Source organism: Corvus hawaiiensis, chromosome 1 (genome assembly GCF_020740725.1).
Source record: "Corvus hawaiiensis isolate bCorHaw1 chromosome 1, bCorHaw1.pri.cur, whole genome shotgun sequence".
Classification (NCBI taxonomy): domain Eukaryota; kingdom Metazoa; phylum Chordata; class Aves; order Passeriformes; family Corvidae; genus Corvus; species Corvus hawaiiensis.
In genome coordinates, this window is record NC_063213.1 from 66,287,127 (window position 1) to 66,307,557 (window position 20,431).

The 20,431-nt window shown below is 42.6% G+C and overlaps 1 protein-coding gene across 2 annotated transcripts in view; it reads left to right on the forward strand.

Moving 5' to 3' along the window:
- NEDD9 (neural precursor cell expressed, developmentally down-regulated 9) overlaps nt 1–20,431 on the forward strand; it is a 103,099-nt gene that overhangs the window by 22,957 nt on the left and 59,711 nt on the right. For both annotated transcript variants that reach the window (XM_048309248.1, XM_048309239.1), the window contains exons 2-3: nt 6,833–7,045; nt 15,378–15,465. In XM_048309248.1, coding sequence (XP_048165205.1) covers nt 15,433–15,465 — 33 coding nt within the window. In that variant the 5' untranslated portion in view covers nt 6,833–7,045; nt 15,378–15,432. The remainder of the gene's footprint in view (nt 1–6,832; nt 7,046–15,377; nt 15,466–20,431) is intronic.

Genomic DNA, 20,431 nt, shown 5'->3' on the forward strand with positions numbered 1-20,431 from the left:
AAAGTATAGAAGTGCAGGATCTTGCATCCATCTGTTTTAACTGTCCGTGTGGAATTTCTCAACGTTTTCCTACTACTCTGCAACAGACGGGAACAAAGCTGCCAAACACTGCCAAGACTTAGCCCAGCTTGTTTTTTTCCTGAGCACTGAATTAGCACTACTGAAAAACAGGCCTGGCACAGTTTGCTGAGGGAGCTGACAGAGCTCAGCCCAGGAGCTACAGAGCATGCTGTCAACAGAGCGTCAGCAGCGTTTGCTGTGCCACACGGAGGAAAGCTGCAACATCCACGCTCATCTGACATGGAAACATAAACAAATTTCATCCACCTCCAGGAGCAAAAGGCTGGAAAAATTAACCTTTGGTTTTGTTTTCTTCCTCTTGCTAACCTCAGGCAAGGCAGTTACCATCCTGCTGCAACCTGTCATGCCAAAACCAACACCTTGCATCAGCAGGATATGTGCTGTGGCACACTGGGTTTTTTGTGAATGAATATGGCTAAATAACAGAGGCAGCCACCAAAACTTCTCTTCTCCCTTGTCCAAGGGAAGCTTCCCTACTGACCCAAGTAGCATCATGCTTGCCACGTTTGGCTGGTACTTCAGGGTCCTGCATCACCCTGCTCATTTATACCTCTCAGAAAGGCTGAGAAGGTTTAGGTCCCCACTCCCTCAGTTGGCCCCTCACAGACAGAATAAAAGTTGGATGAATAAAAACCAAGCATGGGTTTCACATCAGTATATATGCTTTAAATATGTATATCTGTATATGCATGCACACATCAATCCTCCCTGCCACATTTCAGTCAAGCACTACGAGCATCAAAAATGTTTACAAATTAAGAGAATACTATAGTTACAAAGTCGAGTACTCTGAACCCAGACTGTACAAACAGACTTTGCATCTGCATTTCTTAGCATTAGACCTCATCTATATGCCTTTTATCACATACTATTTGCCCATAAATCCCCTGCCTCCTTCAGTGACTAACACTCAAGTGTTAGTCAGGGGCTGTGCTCTAATATCCTGTCTAGAAGAACTCTGCTTTATTTTTTATAAAAAGTCATAATATGCCGCTGAAGTAGTGAATAATGTATTGAAAGAAAAATCATGGTCCCTTATACCAAAAAAAGTTTCCATAATTTCAGATTGCACCCATAACATTCACACAGTTCCTGCAAAATGCCTATTACCTTATACAACCCCAGGCTTTAAAAATAGTTTTTTTCATATTCATCTACTTCCAATTAATTATACCGAAACATTTTTGGCCTGCTGTGCTAGGACGGTAGGAACATACAACAACAACCAAAAGCAGAGGGCTATACTTAAATTAATCAAGTAGCATAAGAAATTGTTATGTATGAGTAAGAAGGGTTTGGGATTTTTTCCTCTTAATCTCACAGTTCATTTTGACCTTAAACAAATCTGGTTTTCATTTAAGCAAGCCTGTGAGCAAAGTTGTGTCAAAATCAGAAAATAGTTGTCAGCAAATATTATAAAAAATTCAAACATTTGGGTTTACTGTTTCCCAAAATAAAACTGTTTAAGAACACAAGTATCTAAATTTTTATATAAACAGCATGTTTTAAATGGAAATGAAAAACAATATTTTGGATTGCATATTTGTACACCACTCCCCCCCCCCCCAGAAAAAGATAAAAAAAAAAAAAATTGAAAGTAACAGGCTTCAGATGAGGAGAGGTTTTAGATATGCCTTTCCTCATCCATTGAGAAGTGGCTCAGATGAGATGCCTGATGGCAGGTGCAGCACATCCTGCCCTGGGTGGTGATGAATTAACTTTCTGTGCTTCTCTGCTCCTCCCAAAACATTGCCTCTCAACACTAGGCAGAAAAACACTGTATGGACATCTGCAACAGCAGCACTACCTGAGAGCCAAACACAAAAATAACTACATTTGTTCAGGGCTGAAGGGGACGTACCATATATACCAAAACATGCATGGAGCCACACACTGTGAAAAGGAAACAGAGACTGACTATGCTGAGTGACAAGGAGAAAAGTTTTATGATCCTATGAACTTAAACTAAAAGTCATACAGATGACCTTGACTTTGATGTGTATTCACTTTTGAAAGTACCATTAGTATTATTAAAAAGCACAAACCCACATTAACAGGATGCTTCTAGTAATGCTTTCTTAATGTTTTACTAAATATATACTGACACAACAGATTTTCACTTGTGGAAAGGACTCTTCGAGCAACGTTTACACCTCTCTGCTAGAGCTAGGGCAATAGCCCATTATTACTCCCTTTATGGTCCTCTTCCCAAAAGGTGAGACAGACAGCTTCCAGCAGGTTTGCAGCCTGTTGCTGAGAAAGGAAATGCAGCCCTGAAGGACAGTAACCTCTGGGGTAATGTTCTTCAACCAGCTACTCTCCAGATTGCTTAACAGGCTGAGAGGTATTTATGGTCTAAGTGTGGAGGTTGAAGTTGCAGTTCAGCAGCAGCCATCAGGCCTGTCCCATGCAGCCACATCAGGAGTGGCTCATTTCAGGAACTGGGACTGGTTACAGGATCTGTGCCTGTGGTTTGACCCAAAAGCCATCAGCCCACCTGGTCTAAGCCTGTCAGACCTGTAAGCACCTTCAGGCAGGATCTTCCAAGCCAGAAGCATCTGGCAATTCTCACTGCAGGTTGCTTGGTAATTGGGGCATGTTCTCTGTACCTAGGGTATGTTATCAGTTCCCAGGCACGTTCTGAACAGCAAAAACCAAACACACATTAAACAAGGCTTATGCCTCAGCCATCTAGTGGGAGGTGTCCCTACCTTGGCATGGGTTTGGAACTAGATGATCTTTAAGGTCACTTCAAACCCAAACCATTTTTTGATTCTATGATCTATCCTTTTATTTAGCCAACTTCTTCTGGTTCTCTCCACTCCTACCTACTAACACTTTCCTCTGCATTTCTGCATCTGGCCAGAAGAATTCTTCTGACTAGTTCCCCTGTAAACAAAGCATGTTTGATAGCTATTTCCAGCTGCAAGTGACTATAGCTGGAATCCTGCCATACAGAGTCGTCAAAGATGAGACCCTCCTGTGATGCATAAAATATGGACTCTGTTGCCAAAACCACCATTACAAGTCACTTCAAGTCCTCATACCAGTGCTCACTCTCTCACTATTACTTGCTCAGCTCACAAGGACTGCCTCTGCAGCCTGTTCCTCAGGCTGTTCTCCTAATTAGAATCCAGTAACTTCCTGTAGCACTTCATACCTGAAAGAGCAACTGGTATTATTAGCTGTAATTTGAAATACACTGGTGAAAATAATATACCAAATAAAAGGTGAATTCAGTGTCAAGGAATAAATAACCTGTTTGTGAAGCAAAGGCACAGAGCCTTTGTTCATTATGGAGCACGAGGAGGGGGGAAAATATGGCAGATCTGGAAGGCATGCGGGTTGTGCCTTATTTTCTTTCCTCATTGCTATGGAAGGGTACAAAGTAAAATCATGGAGTACCTGGAGCAGCAGTCAGCCCTCTCAGTACAATGTTGTCCTTCGTTAGAAGGGGGAAGCTTAAGATTTTATCATTGCTTTTGACAAGGATTTCTTTAGCGCTTTTATTTTTAAAAGGATTTTAATTGATCTGTCTTTCCATCATCTTCAGTACTATGATTTACCCTCATAAACCACATGGATCATAGAAGGGTAATTTTGCTCTTGGTACCATTTGTGCAAAATAAATGGTTTTTGTGTGCCTCAGACTGCACTACAGAACTGAAGGTATTAATTGAAATGTAAGGGTAATGATCCCAAAGCACTCATTTGAGAAACCTTTTTTTACCTCTGGAGCCCTATTTGGTCACCTAAGCTATAAAGTCAAGCTCAAGTATCCTGCAGCCTTTGGTTCACAGGATTTAGTATGAGGTCACTGCTGCCCAATGCGGTGGCAAATAATGCAATTCGCTTCAAGAGTCTCTGAAGTAAGCAAGAGAAATGAATGCTCTAGGCACTTTGTAAGCTGGTCTCATGCCTTACTCTTGGGCAGAGGCAAAAATCCCACAACAACAGATGAAATAACATGTCAACAGACTTCAGACTTGATGCCTTAAACAAAAGGCCATTCTGCTTTACTCTGTTGTATGGATCCCTCAGCCAATGATTCCCCCCAGTTCTGTGTTCCTCCCCAGGCTGAGCATGCACCAACTGGTCAGTATCACATCTCAGGAAAGTGAGGGACTGCTAGGATCAAACGTGTTGCCTGTCCTGCCATAGCTGAGAGTTATCGCTTCATAAATAGCTCAAGGAGACTGAGCTACACTCTTGATCCACAAGCAGAGGAACTGACACTGGCACTACTGCAATGGCATAAACTCACTCTATAGCTACGCCTGCAAGATTCCCTGCACCTAGACAAACTCCAGCAGTGCCAGCACACTTCCCAGATCACAGGAGAGATGTATATTTAGCAGCAACAAGAAATCCTGCACAAGCTGTCTGGCCATCACTCCCCTGAAGGGACACAAGGCAGGAACAGACTGCCCTTCCTCAAGGTCACACCTTGCAGAAGAAAAGGTGGGCTGGCGGGAACACAGGAGAGGGAAATAAGGCTTCAGCCCTCTGCCTCAAGAGGAGGGGCCAAAAGCAGTGTATGGGTCACACACCCCAGGGGCTGGAGAGGAGGAAGAGGAGAGCAAAAGTGATCACTAAACCTTCTTCAAAGCAGAGTCCAGAGAGAGATGAGCTAAGTAAGGCCAAAAGCAGCAAGGCAGCACATGCTGCTTTTATGAAGAGTCCCCCCCAAGTCATCTCCCACCTGGCCAAACTCTTTGGCCAATATCTGATCACAATTGTGGATGCATAGTGAAATAAATACTTGGCTTGGGGCAACAAGTCACCTCTGGCCCCTTCAATCCTCTGGACACTTGACATATTTGATGTACAGGGAAGTTTTTGATCTTGTTCTTTAAATCCTCTGCAGGCTGGGTGAGGGGTAGGCAATTGGGTCCAACATGTTGAAAACACTTTAGAAGTTGGGAGGACAGAGGGAGTAAACAAGAAAAAACACAACCAGCAGCCAGCAGCTACTTGCACACAAAAATATAATTCCTTTTTCTTTCCTGGGAAGTTCTGCTTCTGTGCTTAAGACCCAGACAGACAGGAAAAGCCCTTGCCAGGACATCAGTTTTCCTCATTTGCGGGAACAGAAAAAAGGAGACTGCTGTGCAACCTTTACCAGCAGTCTTGCTGTCAGCTGAAGGACGCTACAGCTTACTCAGGGCCTTTGTTAAAAATCTATTGTGGTTGGGAGTGGTAGCAGTTGTTAGTGCCATGATGGGAGCATACTTTAAGGCAGCAATCACTTTGTACAGTCGTGTCTTCTGTAACTTTGGACAAAGCATTAATGTTGTCTAGAAGACCTTGGGGCAGGAAGGAAGTCATGCCTCCTGAGTTCTCCACATGCTACCAAGAGGATAGTGAAAGCATCTGAAGTGCAGGAGCCATTGTCATACCTCAGAGACCCCCCCACCCCAACAAGCCAAAAGAAACAGGGGCATTTCTTACAACCACTTTCCTGGATTTGGAAGTACAAATAGTGAAACCTACCAAGCTCTTAAAAAAAAAATAAGTATGCTCTGTTTCCAAGGTTTCCTCCAGACTGATTCTCCTGGCAAACAGAAAAGATCCCCAAGCCAAGTAACTCTACTCAGCCTCATCCTGCGTGTCACATGCTCGAAGGATTAAGTTATGGTTTACTGCAGCTGTACCCAGAGCTCGCCTAGAACTTCACACCCTCCATGGGTAGCACAAACTCTTTGCATATTCCTTTAACTCACAACTTTCTCACAAGCTTGCTCAGCTATTTCCTGACACCTCCCACGGGTCATTTCTTGTTTTTTTCCAAGTAGTTCAGGTCTGTCTTTGAAACCTGAAGTGTCTCAGAAAATTCACACTGAGTAATTGGTCATCAGTGGACAGTCACCACTTAAAGTTCAGGAGGCAAATTCCACGCAGGATCACAGTATGAGTGATCCCTTATCAGAATAAAGGCGGGGCCTCAGAACTGTTGTGTTTATGTTACCCAAGACAACAAGCAGGTTTGAAAAACAAACCAAAATGACCTTTGAAAGTTGTGACAGCACAACTGGTCATTTTAAAGCTAGACTAATGATCTTCCATGTAGAGATTGACCCTTTATTTTATGTTTGCATAATCCGTATGATGGGTCTGGCTTTAGACACTGTCCCAACAAGAAGAGCAAGAAAAATATTTTTTTGAAGACTGAGTTATTCAAACCCATAAAGCATTATGAAGTCAAACCAAAATTGTGATTTGGTTGTGCTTTGGTTTACCAGCTGCATTTCTCTCAAAGCTTATTAGTGAAGCCCACAAAGGAGCTAATTTTACCCTGCATGAGGTCTGTTTGTCTTTTTGGTTCCCCAGCACAAAGCTACAACCTAGGCTGCAGATATGCAGATGAAGGAGCTGCTGAAATAAGCATTCCAGAGCTATTGAACAGCTCTGGGTATCAGCCTCCCTGATAAATGTATAGGGAGCAGTAAAGTAAGGCCAGGCAGCATGCATCAGTTTATGATACTTGCCAAAATTCCTTAGACCTTAACAGGGATAAAAAAAACCCCATGCCATTGATTGAAAACATATATTGCTGACAGTGGCGAAGTTATTTAATGATATTTTGGAGAGAATCAGAGCTTTTTCCTGAGGAAAGTCTTGTTCACCATCAGGAGAAGCATGCAGGGAAACCCTGTGTGAAACAGAAGCGTTTGAATTGGCAGGACGGTAAGTAAATGGAAAGACATTTTCCTCCTTTTCTCATCTCTGTTTCATTGACCTTTTCTTTCAGAGGATGGAAAAAAGCACTTGGGTCTGTGAAGAAATATTTGGAACAAGGAAATCCTGCAAGTGAAAAGAAGTCCTACAACTGGGAAAGGCAAAAAACCAGCCAGTGTAACCACAATGCTGGACTTCCTATGGAGATAACCATCATCGATGCACAAAGCTCCTGTGTTCCTTCAATTAACATACTGTAGGTGGAAGCCAAAAACACAGGATAACTGTAAGTTTCACTTTCTACAAAGTCAAAAGCTGCTTTAATAGAAGTGTAAGTGCCTTTCTTTTCAGTTCAGCAAGAAAGAGAGTATTTTCTCAGAGGTTGACTGAACACCCACAATGTTCAGAAGCCAGGCAGAGCGCTCCTTGTTAAGCTTACTTGCAATTAGTTGTAGAGTCAAAGCTAGCAAGAGCTGGTGTCCTGAGCAGGGATAATGCTGCAAGCCTTGGTAGTAAGTGCATTTTCACTGAACATATTGCCAAGAAGATTTTCTCTGGCAAAGGGGAAAGCTTGTCTCTAGTGAATGATGTCTCAGGGAATTGGTAGAGTCTATTGGGGTGCAGCCCATAAGCACAAAGACATGAGCAACTTTGTTCATCTTGCCATTAGAGGTGACCTTTTGAAGATCACACTGGTAATTTCTCATATTTAAGGGAAATTTTTCGATGCCAAGAGGAAAAATTCAGCATCTCCTATGCTAAGGTCAGTCTAAGACATTTCAGGAGGCCTTGTACCCCACCACTCCAAAGCCTTCACAAGTTCCCAAATTCATGCTCCTCATTTGCTGGTCCACAGCACCATAGCCACCAAATTTCCCTGCGGACGGCAATACCACAGGTAAGACAAGTAGGCTCAGGGCTTCGACAGGGAAAGAAAAGGAGATTAAGAAGGCTGCTAACCTACGCATTTCATGAAGTATTTCTTCCTTCTGTCAGCCAACACACAAACATATATAGGCATGTCTATGCATTACCACACACCTACTCTTCAGCATTTGAAGTCTAGATGGCCCTTGAGGCAAGAATCACGTCATGCAGAACAAAGCACAAACTACATGCCATAATAAATATTTTATCAGTAATGAGACCACTTTGGAGCTGAGCTACAATCTTAACTTTGCTCCTTAGCTTTCACACCCAAAGAACAGTCAGAGAAGCTACATCCTTACACAAGCAATAGAAAAGATAAGGAAGCACATTTATGACATAATTAAGTAAATCATGCTGGTCTCCCAGTAATGAACCCATTTTTAATTATCCTGGAGTCATCTTATCTTGCATGTGCTGCTTGAACTCTCGTTTAAGGCGCTGCCAGAGTGCCTTGTCAATAGGACATGGCTGCCAATAGAAACTTCACAGCACAGATCTGAAGCCAGGCTTGCATACCTGTCCCAGTCTCTAGCACTGTAGTCATTCTTGAGAAAAATTTTTAAAAGAAAACTACAGCGCAATTTTGAAAGGGGTCTGGGTGAAAGAAATCAAGTAAGAACGTGGAATTGATGATTTCATAAGCAACATAAAAGACTTTTTTCCACATGTTACTGTTTTAAAAGATGAAACGCTTTCCAACTTTCAACATTACATAGCCCAAATGTAAGGTTGTGTTACTGGTTGGGTTTGATAAAGGACAGAAAGAATGTCCGAGTTTCTCTTGAAATCCCCTAAGATCCCAAATGCATCTCATTGTATTTTTCAGTGAATATTTTAACACAGGTCCTTTTCCAGAAGCCATACTAGTTTAGGGGTTACTCCTTGCCCCTTACATTTATTCTCCTCACCTTTTGCTGTTCCCACTGTAAATGAAAGTCATGGTTCTTTATATCCCTTTTAAAGAAGGTAAGTGCATAAATAACCACCAAAAATGTGTCCTGCATAAATACTTCAGTTATACAATTAAACATTTTCTTCTTCTCATGATATGTTTTACTGAGGTATAAATCAGGACTACAAGGCAATTTAGCACAGACAGGAATTTTACGGAGGGGGTGTGCAGATCCCCTGGGCTCGTCTGGAAAATGAGAAACATACTCATAGATGATACAGCTTGCCGGGTACAAGATTCACAGGAGCTAGAGAGCACTCTGTCTAGACTGAGATTTAACTCTCTCATTTAAATCAAGTGAAATAGGACTGTGCTGGATGCAATTGCATTAAAACCTTTCTGGGGTGGATTAAGGAGCTTTTTGCAAAGCCAAGTCACACTGAAGAAATTGTGTGGGCAGAACGAATTGATGCCAAATCACAGGCAGAAAGCAGGAGCTGAAAGGTAGCAAGTGTCTCCCTATGTTTAGCAAGGCTTTAGCTGCGCTCACTTTCTTCCACTAAGCAGAAACTTTCCCTTCTCTCCTGCTACTAAGACAGATAGAGAAACGCTTGTGGCACACTTTGCTTTTTTACAGTCAGGACTCAGTTGCAGAGCTTCCTTATTTCCCTCTAGGAAGGTGTAAATTGAGGTCAAATACAGAACTTTGGCTTGCTTGCATCTGGAACGTGCCTGGAAAGAGGCAGCAGGATTCAGACATAGCTTTTTTCATTACTCTCAGAAACTGGACAAAACCACCCCCTGCACTTTGGCCATAGAGCAAAGTCACACCATGATGAAAGGGAGGTTTCTGCCTTGCAGTGTGCCCAGCAGAGGTGATTGCCCCATTTCCACTGATGGAGGATGGAGTGATCCTGTTGCTCTCTTAGCTGGGCTATGAGATGTGTACAATCACATCTGTCTCAGTGTCTGCCCATTCAGACATCCCTGCCCACCACATCCCCCAAGTCCGTACTCGGGAGTTACAGAGGAAGCACCACAGTGTTTGATTTCTCCAGCCAGCCCTGCACCCAAGGATCTAGGGCATTATCCACCTCACCTAACAAAGACAACTAGCCTTGGTTGTCCTCTCCACAGTCAAGAGAATCTGGTATTAGACTTAACAGGCCCTGGAGACACCTCGCTCTCAGCAGCTCAGCTAGGCAGGATACATTTCAGCCTTCCCGCCCAGAAAAATATAACACTTGTACCTAACACTAGCACCTTCCAAAAACCAGCCAACTAAGCTCTGCCCACATATCTTAGTGCCTGCATGATAATGGGGCAAGGGCAACATTTTCTTCTCTGTGAACAACCCAGCTCACACCTGGATTCAGGGTAGCTGCAGGACTAAATTAAATTGTCCTCTTAGCTGCTTACTTGGAAGCAGATGGAAGAAGCAAGACACAGCAGAGAGTAACAAGCTGAAACAAGTTCACAGTCTCAGATGACCCCAAGGCAAGTTATATTTGAATCATGTACCTCCCTCTTGACATGCAGCACCTTAAAGTACACAGCATTAATTTTTTATCCATGTGAGCCTTCCACTGTCCAGCACTGCCAGCTCATGATACATTCTCCAGAGAACAAGACCATGTGCCCTACGTGCTCCCAGATTTTGCAAGAATCCCAGCATTCAATTAATTTTTTTAGCAAAAAATATATATTTTTTTTACTGAGCCCTCAGTGCTTTATCTGCTTCTGCAGTTCAGACCACGAAACCAATCCACCTGGTTTGTTCAGGCAGGAACCACATGCCCTTCCTCAGGATGTCCGCTCCAAACAAGCCATTGTGGATTTTCCCTGTGCATTCCCTGGTGCCTTGCTCTACAGTAAAGTAAGATGCTCTGTGACACTCATAAAGCAGCTCATCCCCAGCCCCTGACTTTCTGCACTAGGTCCTTGGCTTCCAGATGAACATATACACCCTGCCTAATTGTCAGGGTTTCCAAACAATAGCTAATCACAGGTTTGGCATCAGCAGCAAGTTCTGAATCAGGCTTCAGTCTGACCAGAGGCTAGTAAGGGGAGAGGCCCCTTGACAATGGGGAAGGGAAACTGGGATTAAAACTTGTACTAAGGCATACAGAGAAAGAGTGGGAGGGCTAGAAGAACTCCATGTAAGAGGGGTGAGGGTTAACAAGAAAGCACAGTATCTTTCAACCCTCTGTTTTGTTTCGTACTTTAAGGTGCAGTAAAACGTATTTATACCCAACTCCTTAGTTTACAAGGAAAGCAGGTTGCCTTAAAGGTTTTAAAACCAGCCTCAGCTGAGCAGCAGTTCTCCCAGCCTGGATTTGGGGGATTACATTTCACTCCATGAATAATTCTCCCATTCATTTTTTCCATCTACAACCTCTACCTCCAGCTGACAGAGATGGTTTATTTTCATCTCCATTGAAACACAAAGATAAAGGCCTGAAGTAGAAACTGCCTGAAATATAGGCAGTTACAGAGATGTTGTGCACAGAGATTTAGGTCATTAAAATTCACCACAGAAAAATTTGGGTATAGTGTTGAGTGAGGCTGCAAGAAAAACTGAGTACTTTAGACTGGATCTTGAAGAAAAGTACTAATTGCTTGGATATAGATATATTTAAGGAAAAAAGGGATCTTCAGACTAAATTGGCAGTGGAGGCAGAAGATATAAAAGCATGAAATGTAGATAGAGAGTAGAAAACAGTATGCTTTCCATTTGTTTCCCATCTGCTGTGCAAGTAGTTGGTTCATCAACATATATTGGCCACAGTTTATCTAAAGGAAGCCTGGCCTTGGGAGCAGCTCCTGCATTTATTGTTCTTTAATGCAGCAGTAAGACCTCAGGGACAACTCATAAGTGGGAAGTCCATCCCCTGATAATCCTCATACAAAACAGAGCAGCCCTCAGGAGATGCTGGCAGACAAAGTAAAGTGTGGAAAAAAGCCTAAGCCTGCTCTGTTTTACGCCTGTGTCCAACCCGGTAACTTCTCGACTGCAGCCAGGTACAAGTTTAAAGCCAGCTTAGTCCTTCTTCCTTTCCAAGTATGCCAAAGTGCAAGTAAGGCATATCTCATGCTCTAGCCAACTGGAGAGTAACGAGAAACAGAGATACAGAGACTTAGCTGAAGTTTAGATTGTGGATTAATGCATCCTGGACCAACTGGAGAAAGTATCCCCAAGTTAACAAGGATGAGTGAAGAAGGGAGAGCATGGGCTTCTAGATGATATGTTTATCAGCTGTGGAGCAACCTGGTATTTAAAGGCTGGGCTCTTCCAGTGTCTCCTCATACCATTTTTTAATATTACTTTGGCCAGTTAGAGACAGCCTCTAGTTGTTATGTTTCACTGTTGTGTGGGTTACCACAGTGTGTATCTGGATCATCAGGATTCACCTAAGAAACAGCCAAAGTAAACACTCATTGTACCAGTATACAGCCTTTCTTTGAAAGGCCATTCTATATAAACCCCTATCGCGTGGTCACCATTGCTATTCCACTGGAGAGGGGGAATCCAGAGCAGCTAGCTAAATACACATACAAAAGGGATAGAATAGGTCAGTGCAAACATTAAATGCTCTGATGGTCAGAAGCAGTCAGACACCAGGGAGAAGCCAGGGAGAACTCTCTTTTGCTTTGCTCTATTTTGATCTGGCTGAAGCCATAGGTCTGAAGAGCACAAAGAGAAAACGAGAACAAAGCAAAGCCCCTACCTTTCAGTTTCTCTGATGTAACCTAAGCCAGAAATACTCAGGTTTTACAAGAAAGATGAATCTACAACACACCCAGCAAAGCAAACAGCTCAGTGGAGTGTGGCAAGGCAGGGCACCCCGAGGGCCACCCTGAGAGCCGCCCACACATGAGCCAGCACATGCAGGGACACAGGACCAGCCACCACACCTGAAGGCTGGGCTCAGACCCAGGGCAAACATTTGCCTTTCACAACAAAAACAAATGAAAGGCTTTGGGTTGCCCCAAATGAACATAAATATTTTTCTCTAGGAATTCTTCTGTTTTGTTCTTTGTGTGCGTTTTATTTTTTCCTTTAAACTAACAAAGAGCAGTGTAAAGGTAAAGGGGCTCTCTGAAAACATTTTAAAGATTTATTTGCTTTAATACTAAAGCAAGAGGATCTAGCATCTACTTAAGTTCCATGAATACATACATTTCTTTTTAGCAACATTATAATGCCATTAAAGAACAGATTCACTCACCTGCCGACAAATTATTCTGCCTTTACTCACAATGCCTGTTCATTTCCCAGAATATTTTTAAGAAGTCTTATTTAACTTTAGTCTTTTTCTCCCTTCTCTCATTCATGACATTTCTGTATGCTCATGATTATTTATTTGGCATGGCATTTTAATGTAAGAGAACAGCCAAGCCTTGTGTGCATACATAGCACAGAATTTCCACTTTAAGAGATTTGGATTCTGTAATTTATAGATGGCATGAAAAGCTAACTTAAGGAGTGAAAGTTGAGAGGTGTTATCTGTGTATGGCTTTTGGCAAGACAAAACAAAGTCCTATCATCAACTTCAGCTTTAGACAACTTTTGCCCTTGGCCCTAAACCCAATATTACACCTTGAACCTTTCTCTGCTATTGAGCCTGAAATAACATCTCGACTCTGTGCAGCTGGCCTGCTCTAGGGGACTGCAATACCACCAGCAGTGGCACCCCAAGCCTGCTCAAATGCACAGGGGAAACACAAAAGTGGCTTGTCTCAGGCTCTCTGCCTGAGAGCTTAGATACCAACACAGCTGTGTCATTTCCCCCAGTGACACAGAGCTTCTCCCAAACCCTGGTTGACTCCTTTCACAGTTGAGCCCAAAGCCATTTGCAAGTAGCAGAAGGACTTAGTCACTTCACTGAATTGCAGAGCTCACCTTGCTGTTAAAATCAGGCTTGGCCAGGCCAAGCAGCAAACAGAGACGCTTCCCTCCATCACACAAAGGATGATAGCAGTAACATGGGCCGGGCCATGCCTGCCTGCCCACAGCTATGCAAACCCTAACAGCTACAGACACCTGGAAAAGGAACTATTGGCTGCTTCCCTCCCTGCTAATGAAGCATTTGAGCTACAGCCATTGTTTATTCAAGAACCTAGTGAGAGAAGACTGTGGCTATTTTCCACTTAACATCATTAGTTAAACAGAAATTGATTGCAGATGGAGAACAGCCATTGTGTTTTATTACCAATGATTTGTTTCCTGGGATTTAAGGGCAGATCTAGTTTGGCAGATCTGTTCCCTTAGGCTGCAGACACTACGAGGTGTGGCCACACTCCGTGTTTACAAGTCATTAACAGGGCTGGCTTTTGGCTTTTTTCAGCTCCAGGCATGTCAATAAGTCTTAAAGGCTCTGTGTGAGAGAACATGAGTAGAGCTTGGTTTGTTTGTTATCAGTCAAAGATTGCTGACATGCTTTGACTATCTCTTAATAGAAAAGCTATCCACTACAGGCAATCATTACTTGCTTTCAACAGACCTTAGCAGCCTTGAACAGAAATGGGAAAAAAAGGAACCTAAATGGCTTTTATGTATCTTAAGTCGTTTAAGTGAAACACAAAAGATTGCTCCAACCCACTAAGTTTAATTTGGCTGGGCCTTGCTGCTTCACCCAATGCTGTACCAGATCGGATTCGTGGAACTACACCTGCAATAACTGGGATGCGAGTTTGAACTCTGTCAGGCCCATCTTTCTGCAAATGCATACAAGATCCCACTCAAAATTTCAGCTGGTGCCTATTAAAAATGAGACCAAGCTAATTAAAACAAGCAGTGGGTGTTCTATCGAGCAAATAGCTACAGAAATCTTTACTGGCTCCAAGGACATAGTGGGAAACAGTGCAAAATACCACTGTTGAAAATCTTCTCTGCAGCCTGTCTCAGATTTTTCGGCCTCAGGTTTCCCCCTTCTGTGTCTTTTCCCCTTTGATACTCAAAGGACAGGTGCTTCAGGTTCCCATTCTGCAAGGTACCCTCCATTTACAAGGACTTCAGCAAATGACAGCAGTGGTAGGGTCTGGTAGGACCTGATTCTCAGCATTTAGCTATGCAGTACCTATAAAGCAATTGTAAGATGTTTCTGGCAGATCCTTTTCACTGTGTGTCTTCACCATCTGATGGAGCTTCCCTACCAAGCCTGACAGCTGGAGTATGTAGGAACCACCATATTTGAAAAAACTAACTGTCCTTCTAACCCATGCGCTGGTTTTGGTGTAAAACCAGCGCCTTGCTGAGATACAAGTAACCTAGCAGTGTCCCCAGGGGAGAAGCTTGTTCATAACCTCCATTGGTTACGTGTCAATTCATGCCTCAGTCTGAAAATTTACAGCCCTTCCACTGCCTTTTAACCCATATGGACCATAAAGCCATCAAATAAATACCTGCTGGCACCCAGATTACCACTAGGATGGATAAATTCAAATAAAGAGATCGATAGATTTTTCTCCCAGGCTCCCCACAGACCACATGATCGTGAAAAAGAAATCGTCCACCCTGAACCTTGCCATCCTCACTTCACATGACCATCCATGAAGCCATAATTTCATAAAGCTCAGAGATGGAAAAATTGTACTTACCTATTTTTTTACCTCCCCCCCAAACAGAAAGCTTCAAGGAAAGTGTTTCCAGAGAGTTTCTGAGACCAGCTGCAAAATGCTTTCCATAGTACCATATGTAGCAGCTGATGTAGTAAATGCACAACATAGATTGTAATGTTTTAAATACAAATCTCAATATTCTGCTGACCCTCCCTAATGTTATGTTACATTTCAGACTAACACCTGACTGATGACCCAAACTTGGACCAAATTTGCAGTAGGTGCAAATTATGCAGGGCATGATTCCTAGCAAATCTAGTTGGGTAAGTACCCCAGAGTTTTCTTTCATGTGACTATTTCCTGTTCAGTACAATGGTTGAATATCAAGTGCGAAAATGGGAATTTTTTTTCTGATATGTCAAATTCTGTTTTATTTCTCAATATTAATCACCATAAATTAATTCTTATTTCTCAAGACTTAAAAGTCCATCTGACGTCACAATCTACACAGTTTGGTATCACTAATGGATGCGTTAGCATGGCCTCCTGTGTGACCTTGTACAGTGGTATGGCATTTGTTAGCTTGTTCAATGGCACTACAATCAACTTGCAAATTCATAAGAGTGTTTTTGTTCTTAAGCAGCATGACTGCTGGCAGCAGTGTGTATGTTGTGTGCAATTGCTTTGTGTTTTGTGCAATATCATCTGCAACATTTTATTTTAGATCATCCCCCCCATCCTCCTCAAAATGTGACTAGACTCTTTAAGGGTGAGAATAGATTTTACAGAGGATGATTCAGAGCTAGAACTTCATGGGGCCTCAAAATAATACCCCATTTTTAGAGAAAGAATAAAGAATTAGCTGCAAATACAGTAATATTAATGAAGAAATCATCTGCTGGCATGGCACACCCTGGGAAAGAGGCTAAGTAAAAGGCATTTGTGGAAAGTCACGTAGGATTACTCTACTAAAGGCAGTGGCAAGACATTTCGGTTATCAGTGATTTTTAAAAGTTCTAATTAAGGTTCTAGAAAACAGTTTTACCTAGAAATTGAGTCCTCCAACTTCATCTACACTGGAAATACTCTTCATATTAGTCCTGCAAGCATTTACAGCTTTAGGAAACTTGGAAAAGTAATGACTAGCATTCTATTATCTCAATACTCTAAATCCTCTTCCCATAAACTGATGGGGTAATGACTTCCATTTACACCATTTGCTGATTTTATTGGCTGAAGCATGTGATGCACAGGACTTGTTTCCCAGCAAATCAAGCCAGTAAACAAATCAAGGAGCTGAAATGCCAACTCTGTTCTTCTGACAGGTATTAATTTTGCCCAAAACACATAGTGTTGGGTTTTAAAAAAGAAAACTAGAAATTTAGTTGGAGAGCACCTCCTTTTCCATCACTTGTCCATTGAGGACACTGCTGTGCACTTCAGGAACAAGTGGTTCACATACCCTGTGTTCACCTGCTACCAGGAAAAGCTAGCTCTTTCCTTGCATTCAGGGAAGGAAAGAGTTCACTTACAGAACATCTGTAGCATGATCAAAATTGCATCTAACAACAAAGAGAGACAGATGCAGGCAGATATATTTTCAGCATCCTTCAGAGTGCCATACAGATCGTGACACTGAGCACAGAGCCTCCTGTGGAAACAGCTCAGGTACTCCCTCAATCCAGTCTCAGTCAACCACAAGTGACAGCATCTGTGCAGGAATGTTGCATTCCCACACTTTGGACCATCACTGGGCCTTGTATCTTGCCTTGGCTTCAGAAAAAAAAGAAGCTGCATTGTCAGGGCCACCCCAGCCAAGGTTCTGGCTGAGGAGCAGTGAGGGGTGGTACAGAAGAGTAAATTCAACAGCTAATCCTTGCAGAAAACACAACCTCATGTCATGATAGGGCCTCCTGTTTGGAAATTGAAGTTTCTTACATTCCTGAAGCAGAAAGAGTAGAAAATCTTCCTTACAGAAGCAGCAAGAAACAAGACAAAGAACCCTTTTTCTTTGCTTGGTAACAGCCAAGAGAGATACTTCATGGTTTTGTAATGTCCTGAGAGGGCAAAAGTAGGTTCATGCATAGATGTGGTTTGGTGGGATGAATCATGATGTGCACTTAATTTATATTTTGGATTATGGAAGAATGATGACTAGAGAGGGTCATAAGCCATGATGTTCAGATCCAGGTCTGAAACAGCTCCAGGCACTGCAGAGCATGGGGTGTCGGGCCTGGGGCTTGAGTTTTGCTTCGGGTCATTGGAGAGAAAATGGTCAGCTACACAGTTTAGCTCTGGAATCAGTCCTGAATTTGTCTGGATTCATGGTTTTGGCTTGGACCCATTAGTGGTAACAATTGTGAGTGAAAGCACAAGGGAGGAAGAAAAGATAACACAATGGCATAAATTCAGTAGCTCTTGGAAGAAATACATTTGACCTTTATTATCTACTAACTTCTAACTCTGATGCTTAACTCTGGTTTTTCCGTTTTAAAATATTGTCCCTGGCAGAATGGAGTCCAAGGAGAAATAGACTCTGGAAAAAGTGTGAGACTCTGGGGAGACAGTTATTTACTGGCAGTTTCACAACCGTCCTTGCACTTCTAATGAAATTTCATTTGTCAAATTCCGTGCACCTTGGTGACAAGCCAAGCTTATTCTGTCTGCCTTTTAGCTTAGAAACATCTTTTTGGTCTCTTGCTCTCAAGCAGTGCCTTTAATTCATTTGAGATAAAAAAGAATTGCAGCTTGTAGCTAAAAGGCTGGCCTGAAGCTCTCACGGACACAATTTCTTATTTTATTATGAAAAATGAGTTAAAATTTTGAACTGCTGTTAACACCATGTATAATAAAACATGCTCCTCACCAGCAGTACTTCAAAGGGAAATACATACAGCTTTGGCAAAAAAAAAACCAACCCACAACTGGTTATGATTTTCTATGGACTCACCACTGTCTGGGATGAGGCCACCTAACAGGAGTCTGGACTTAACATCCTTCCAGCACAGGATGAAATCTGTAGCTTCTAAAGAGGGAATGGATCTTACTTATCTTACTTGTTATTGATGTTTTTTAACATGTGGGGCCTGGTTTGTCTACATAGCTTGCATTACATTCCAGTGGTGGGTAAACCAGCTGAGCTATTTTGAATTGTCCTGTTAAAATACTGCTTTAAGCCTGTTGAAAGTTTTTGCATGTTTGGGTCTTAGAGTAGAGCTGTCAACAGAAACAGTCACAGGTTTTGTTTGGATTTAGGGAAAAGGAGACTTAATGAAAAAAACCAAGGAGAGTTAGCACAAACAAAATGATCACACTTACCCCATTGTTCAGGGAAAAAAAGAAGAAGAAAAGAACCCAGTGATTTATTTTAGACAGCCTGAATAGCTGGAGACAGAGAGCTAAAATATGGCAAGGAAATTGCTACCCTAAACAAGTTCCTTTGAGCAATTTGTTGATTTTTTTTTTTCTTTCTGCCTGAGTTATGAGCCCTTGGAATGCACATACCATTGAATTGCTTGGTAATTTGCACAAACATCTCTTCCTGAGGTCCTAAAGCCACTGTATATCCCTGAGTGGAAATATTAACATGATAGAGAGGGATGGAGTCCGACTGTTTGCAAGTCTGGCCACCTGACCTTGTGAGAAGCATGAGACGCTCCGGCTTCTCCCGTGAGACATGGGAGCAACTGAACACGTGCTGTCATACACACAGCAGTGAACATGGGGATACACACACCCACTTGCCCTTCGCTTGAAAGCTTGAAACTTCTGCTCTAAACTACCCAAAATCTCATGGAAGCTTCATTGCTGTGGTATTGAACACCTCCTGGCTGCACATCTGGTGGTGTGACCATCTCTATTGTTTGGGCCCCCTTCTTTTTGATAGAAATGTTTGTGCAATGAGATATTTTCTTTTGTTAAAGAGGTTTGTTTGTGTTTTCATCTAAAATATAAATACAACCATAATTATAAACATAAACACACCACAGTTTTATTGGATGAGATTTGTGTGGGTGGTTTGGGTGCCTAATTGCCATGTTCTGCACAAAGCCTGTGGTTCCAACCCTGAGAACCTCTGCCTGCAGACACCGAACCTTGTTTTCTCTTCCATGACCTCCAAACTGCTTTGTGCCTAATAAATGTTAAATAATGGTCCTACAGCAGGCTTGTTAACTACATCCCCCACAGAACACATGCCCAGGTAGATGCTATGAGAACTATGGCACTCTTTTATAAAGGGGGCCAATGGCTAAATTCCATTTCTGAGACAGCAGAAGCAAGAGCTCAAACCTTTCTTTGCCTAATATGAAAAAAACTGGTGCTTGACAATGGTTTCTCGAACTCTCAGGAGGCTGACTCAGCAGCTATGTTACATGTTAGCTGGGACTGGTCCCCCCACTGTCTCACTAGAGGGACTTACTCCACTCTGCTCCCTTACCTAAACTGGCACAGAGATAACAGGGAAGTAAGAGGGTAGATCAGTAATCCAGCAAGTTGGATGCTCAACATGAAGCTGGGCATCGGGCTGCCTTTCAACAGACAATTACATCAGGGACACCTCCAAGTCCCAGCAGGGAGAAAGAGACCCAAGCTTTAGGAGCCCTCTTCTTTCAGTTCTTTGTTTTCCCTGGGGAAGAGTGGGCAGACTCGCTTTGAACTGTTCTGCTAATACCCTGCCAGTCTCAGAGGCCAGGGGAGAGACCCACCGTGAAGGGTGCTGCTCCCAGCCTCCACCCTGGCGAGGCACTGCAGTGACCTCCCGTCTCCACGTGCCCCTCCTCCTACAGCAGCACGGTTCTCAAAGGGAGGCTCTGTTCCTCCCTTTCAGGGTGCAGAGTGGGCACCCTGATTTCTAGCAGTAGTGCATTAAGTTCAGTAACTCACACAGCTCAGCCTCCTCTCTAATTCACAATTAATCTTAGAAAACTAGGGCTGAAAGAGACCCCCTGAGATCATCTAGTATCATTTTCTGCCCAAAGGCAGGGTCTAATATCCATGGGCTAACCCAAACACATGTTTATCTAACATGTTCTGGAAGGCATATGAGAAAGGGGAGCCCATAACCTCATCCAGATTCCTACTTCAGTACTTTATACTCACAGAATTTATCTTTTTTTGTCATACAGTCAACTAACTAATCTTTGCTTCAATTATTTTCTTCCTCTCCCAACATGTCTGAAAGAAAATATTAACTTGATGTAAAAATACTGAAATTAAATTTCAAAGTTAAATTTCTCCCATTGAAGCTAGCAACTAGTAGGCAATTTTTCAAAGCAAAACAAAAGGGAA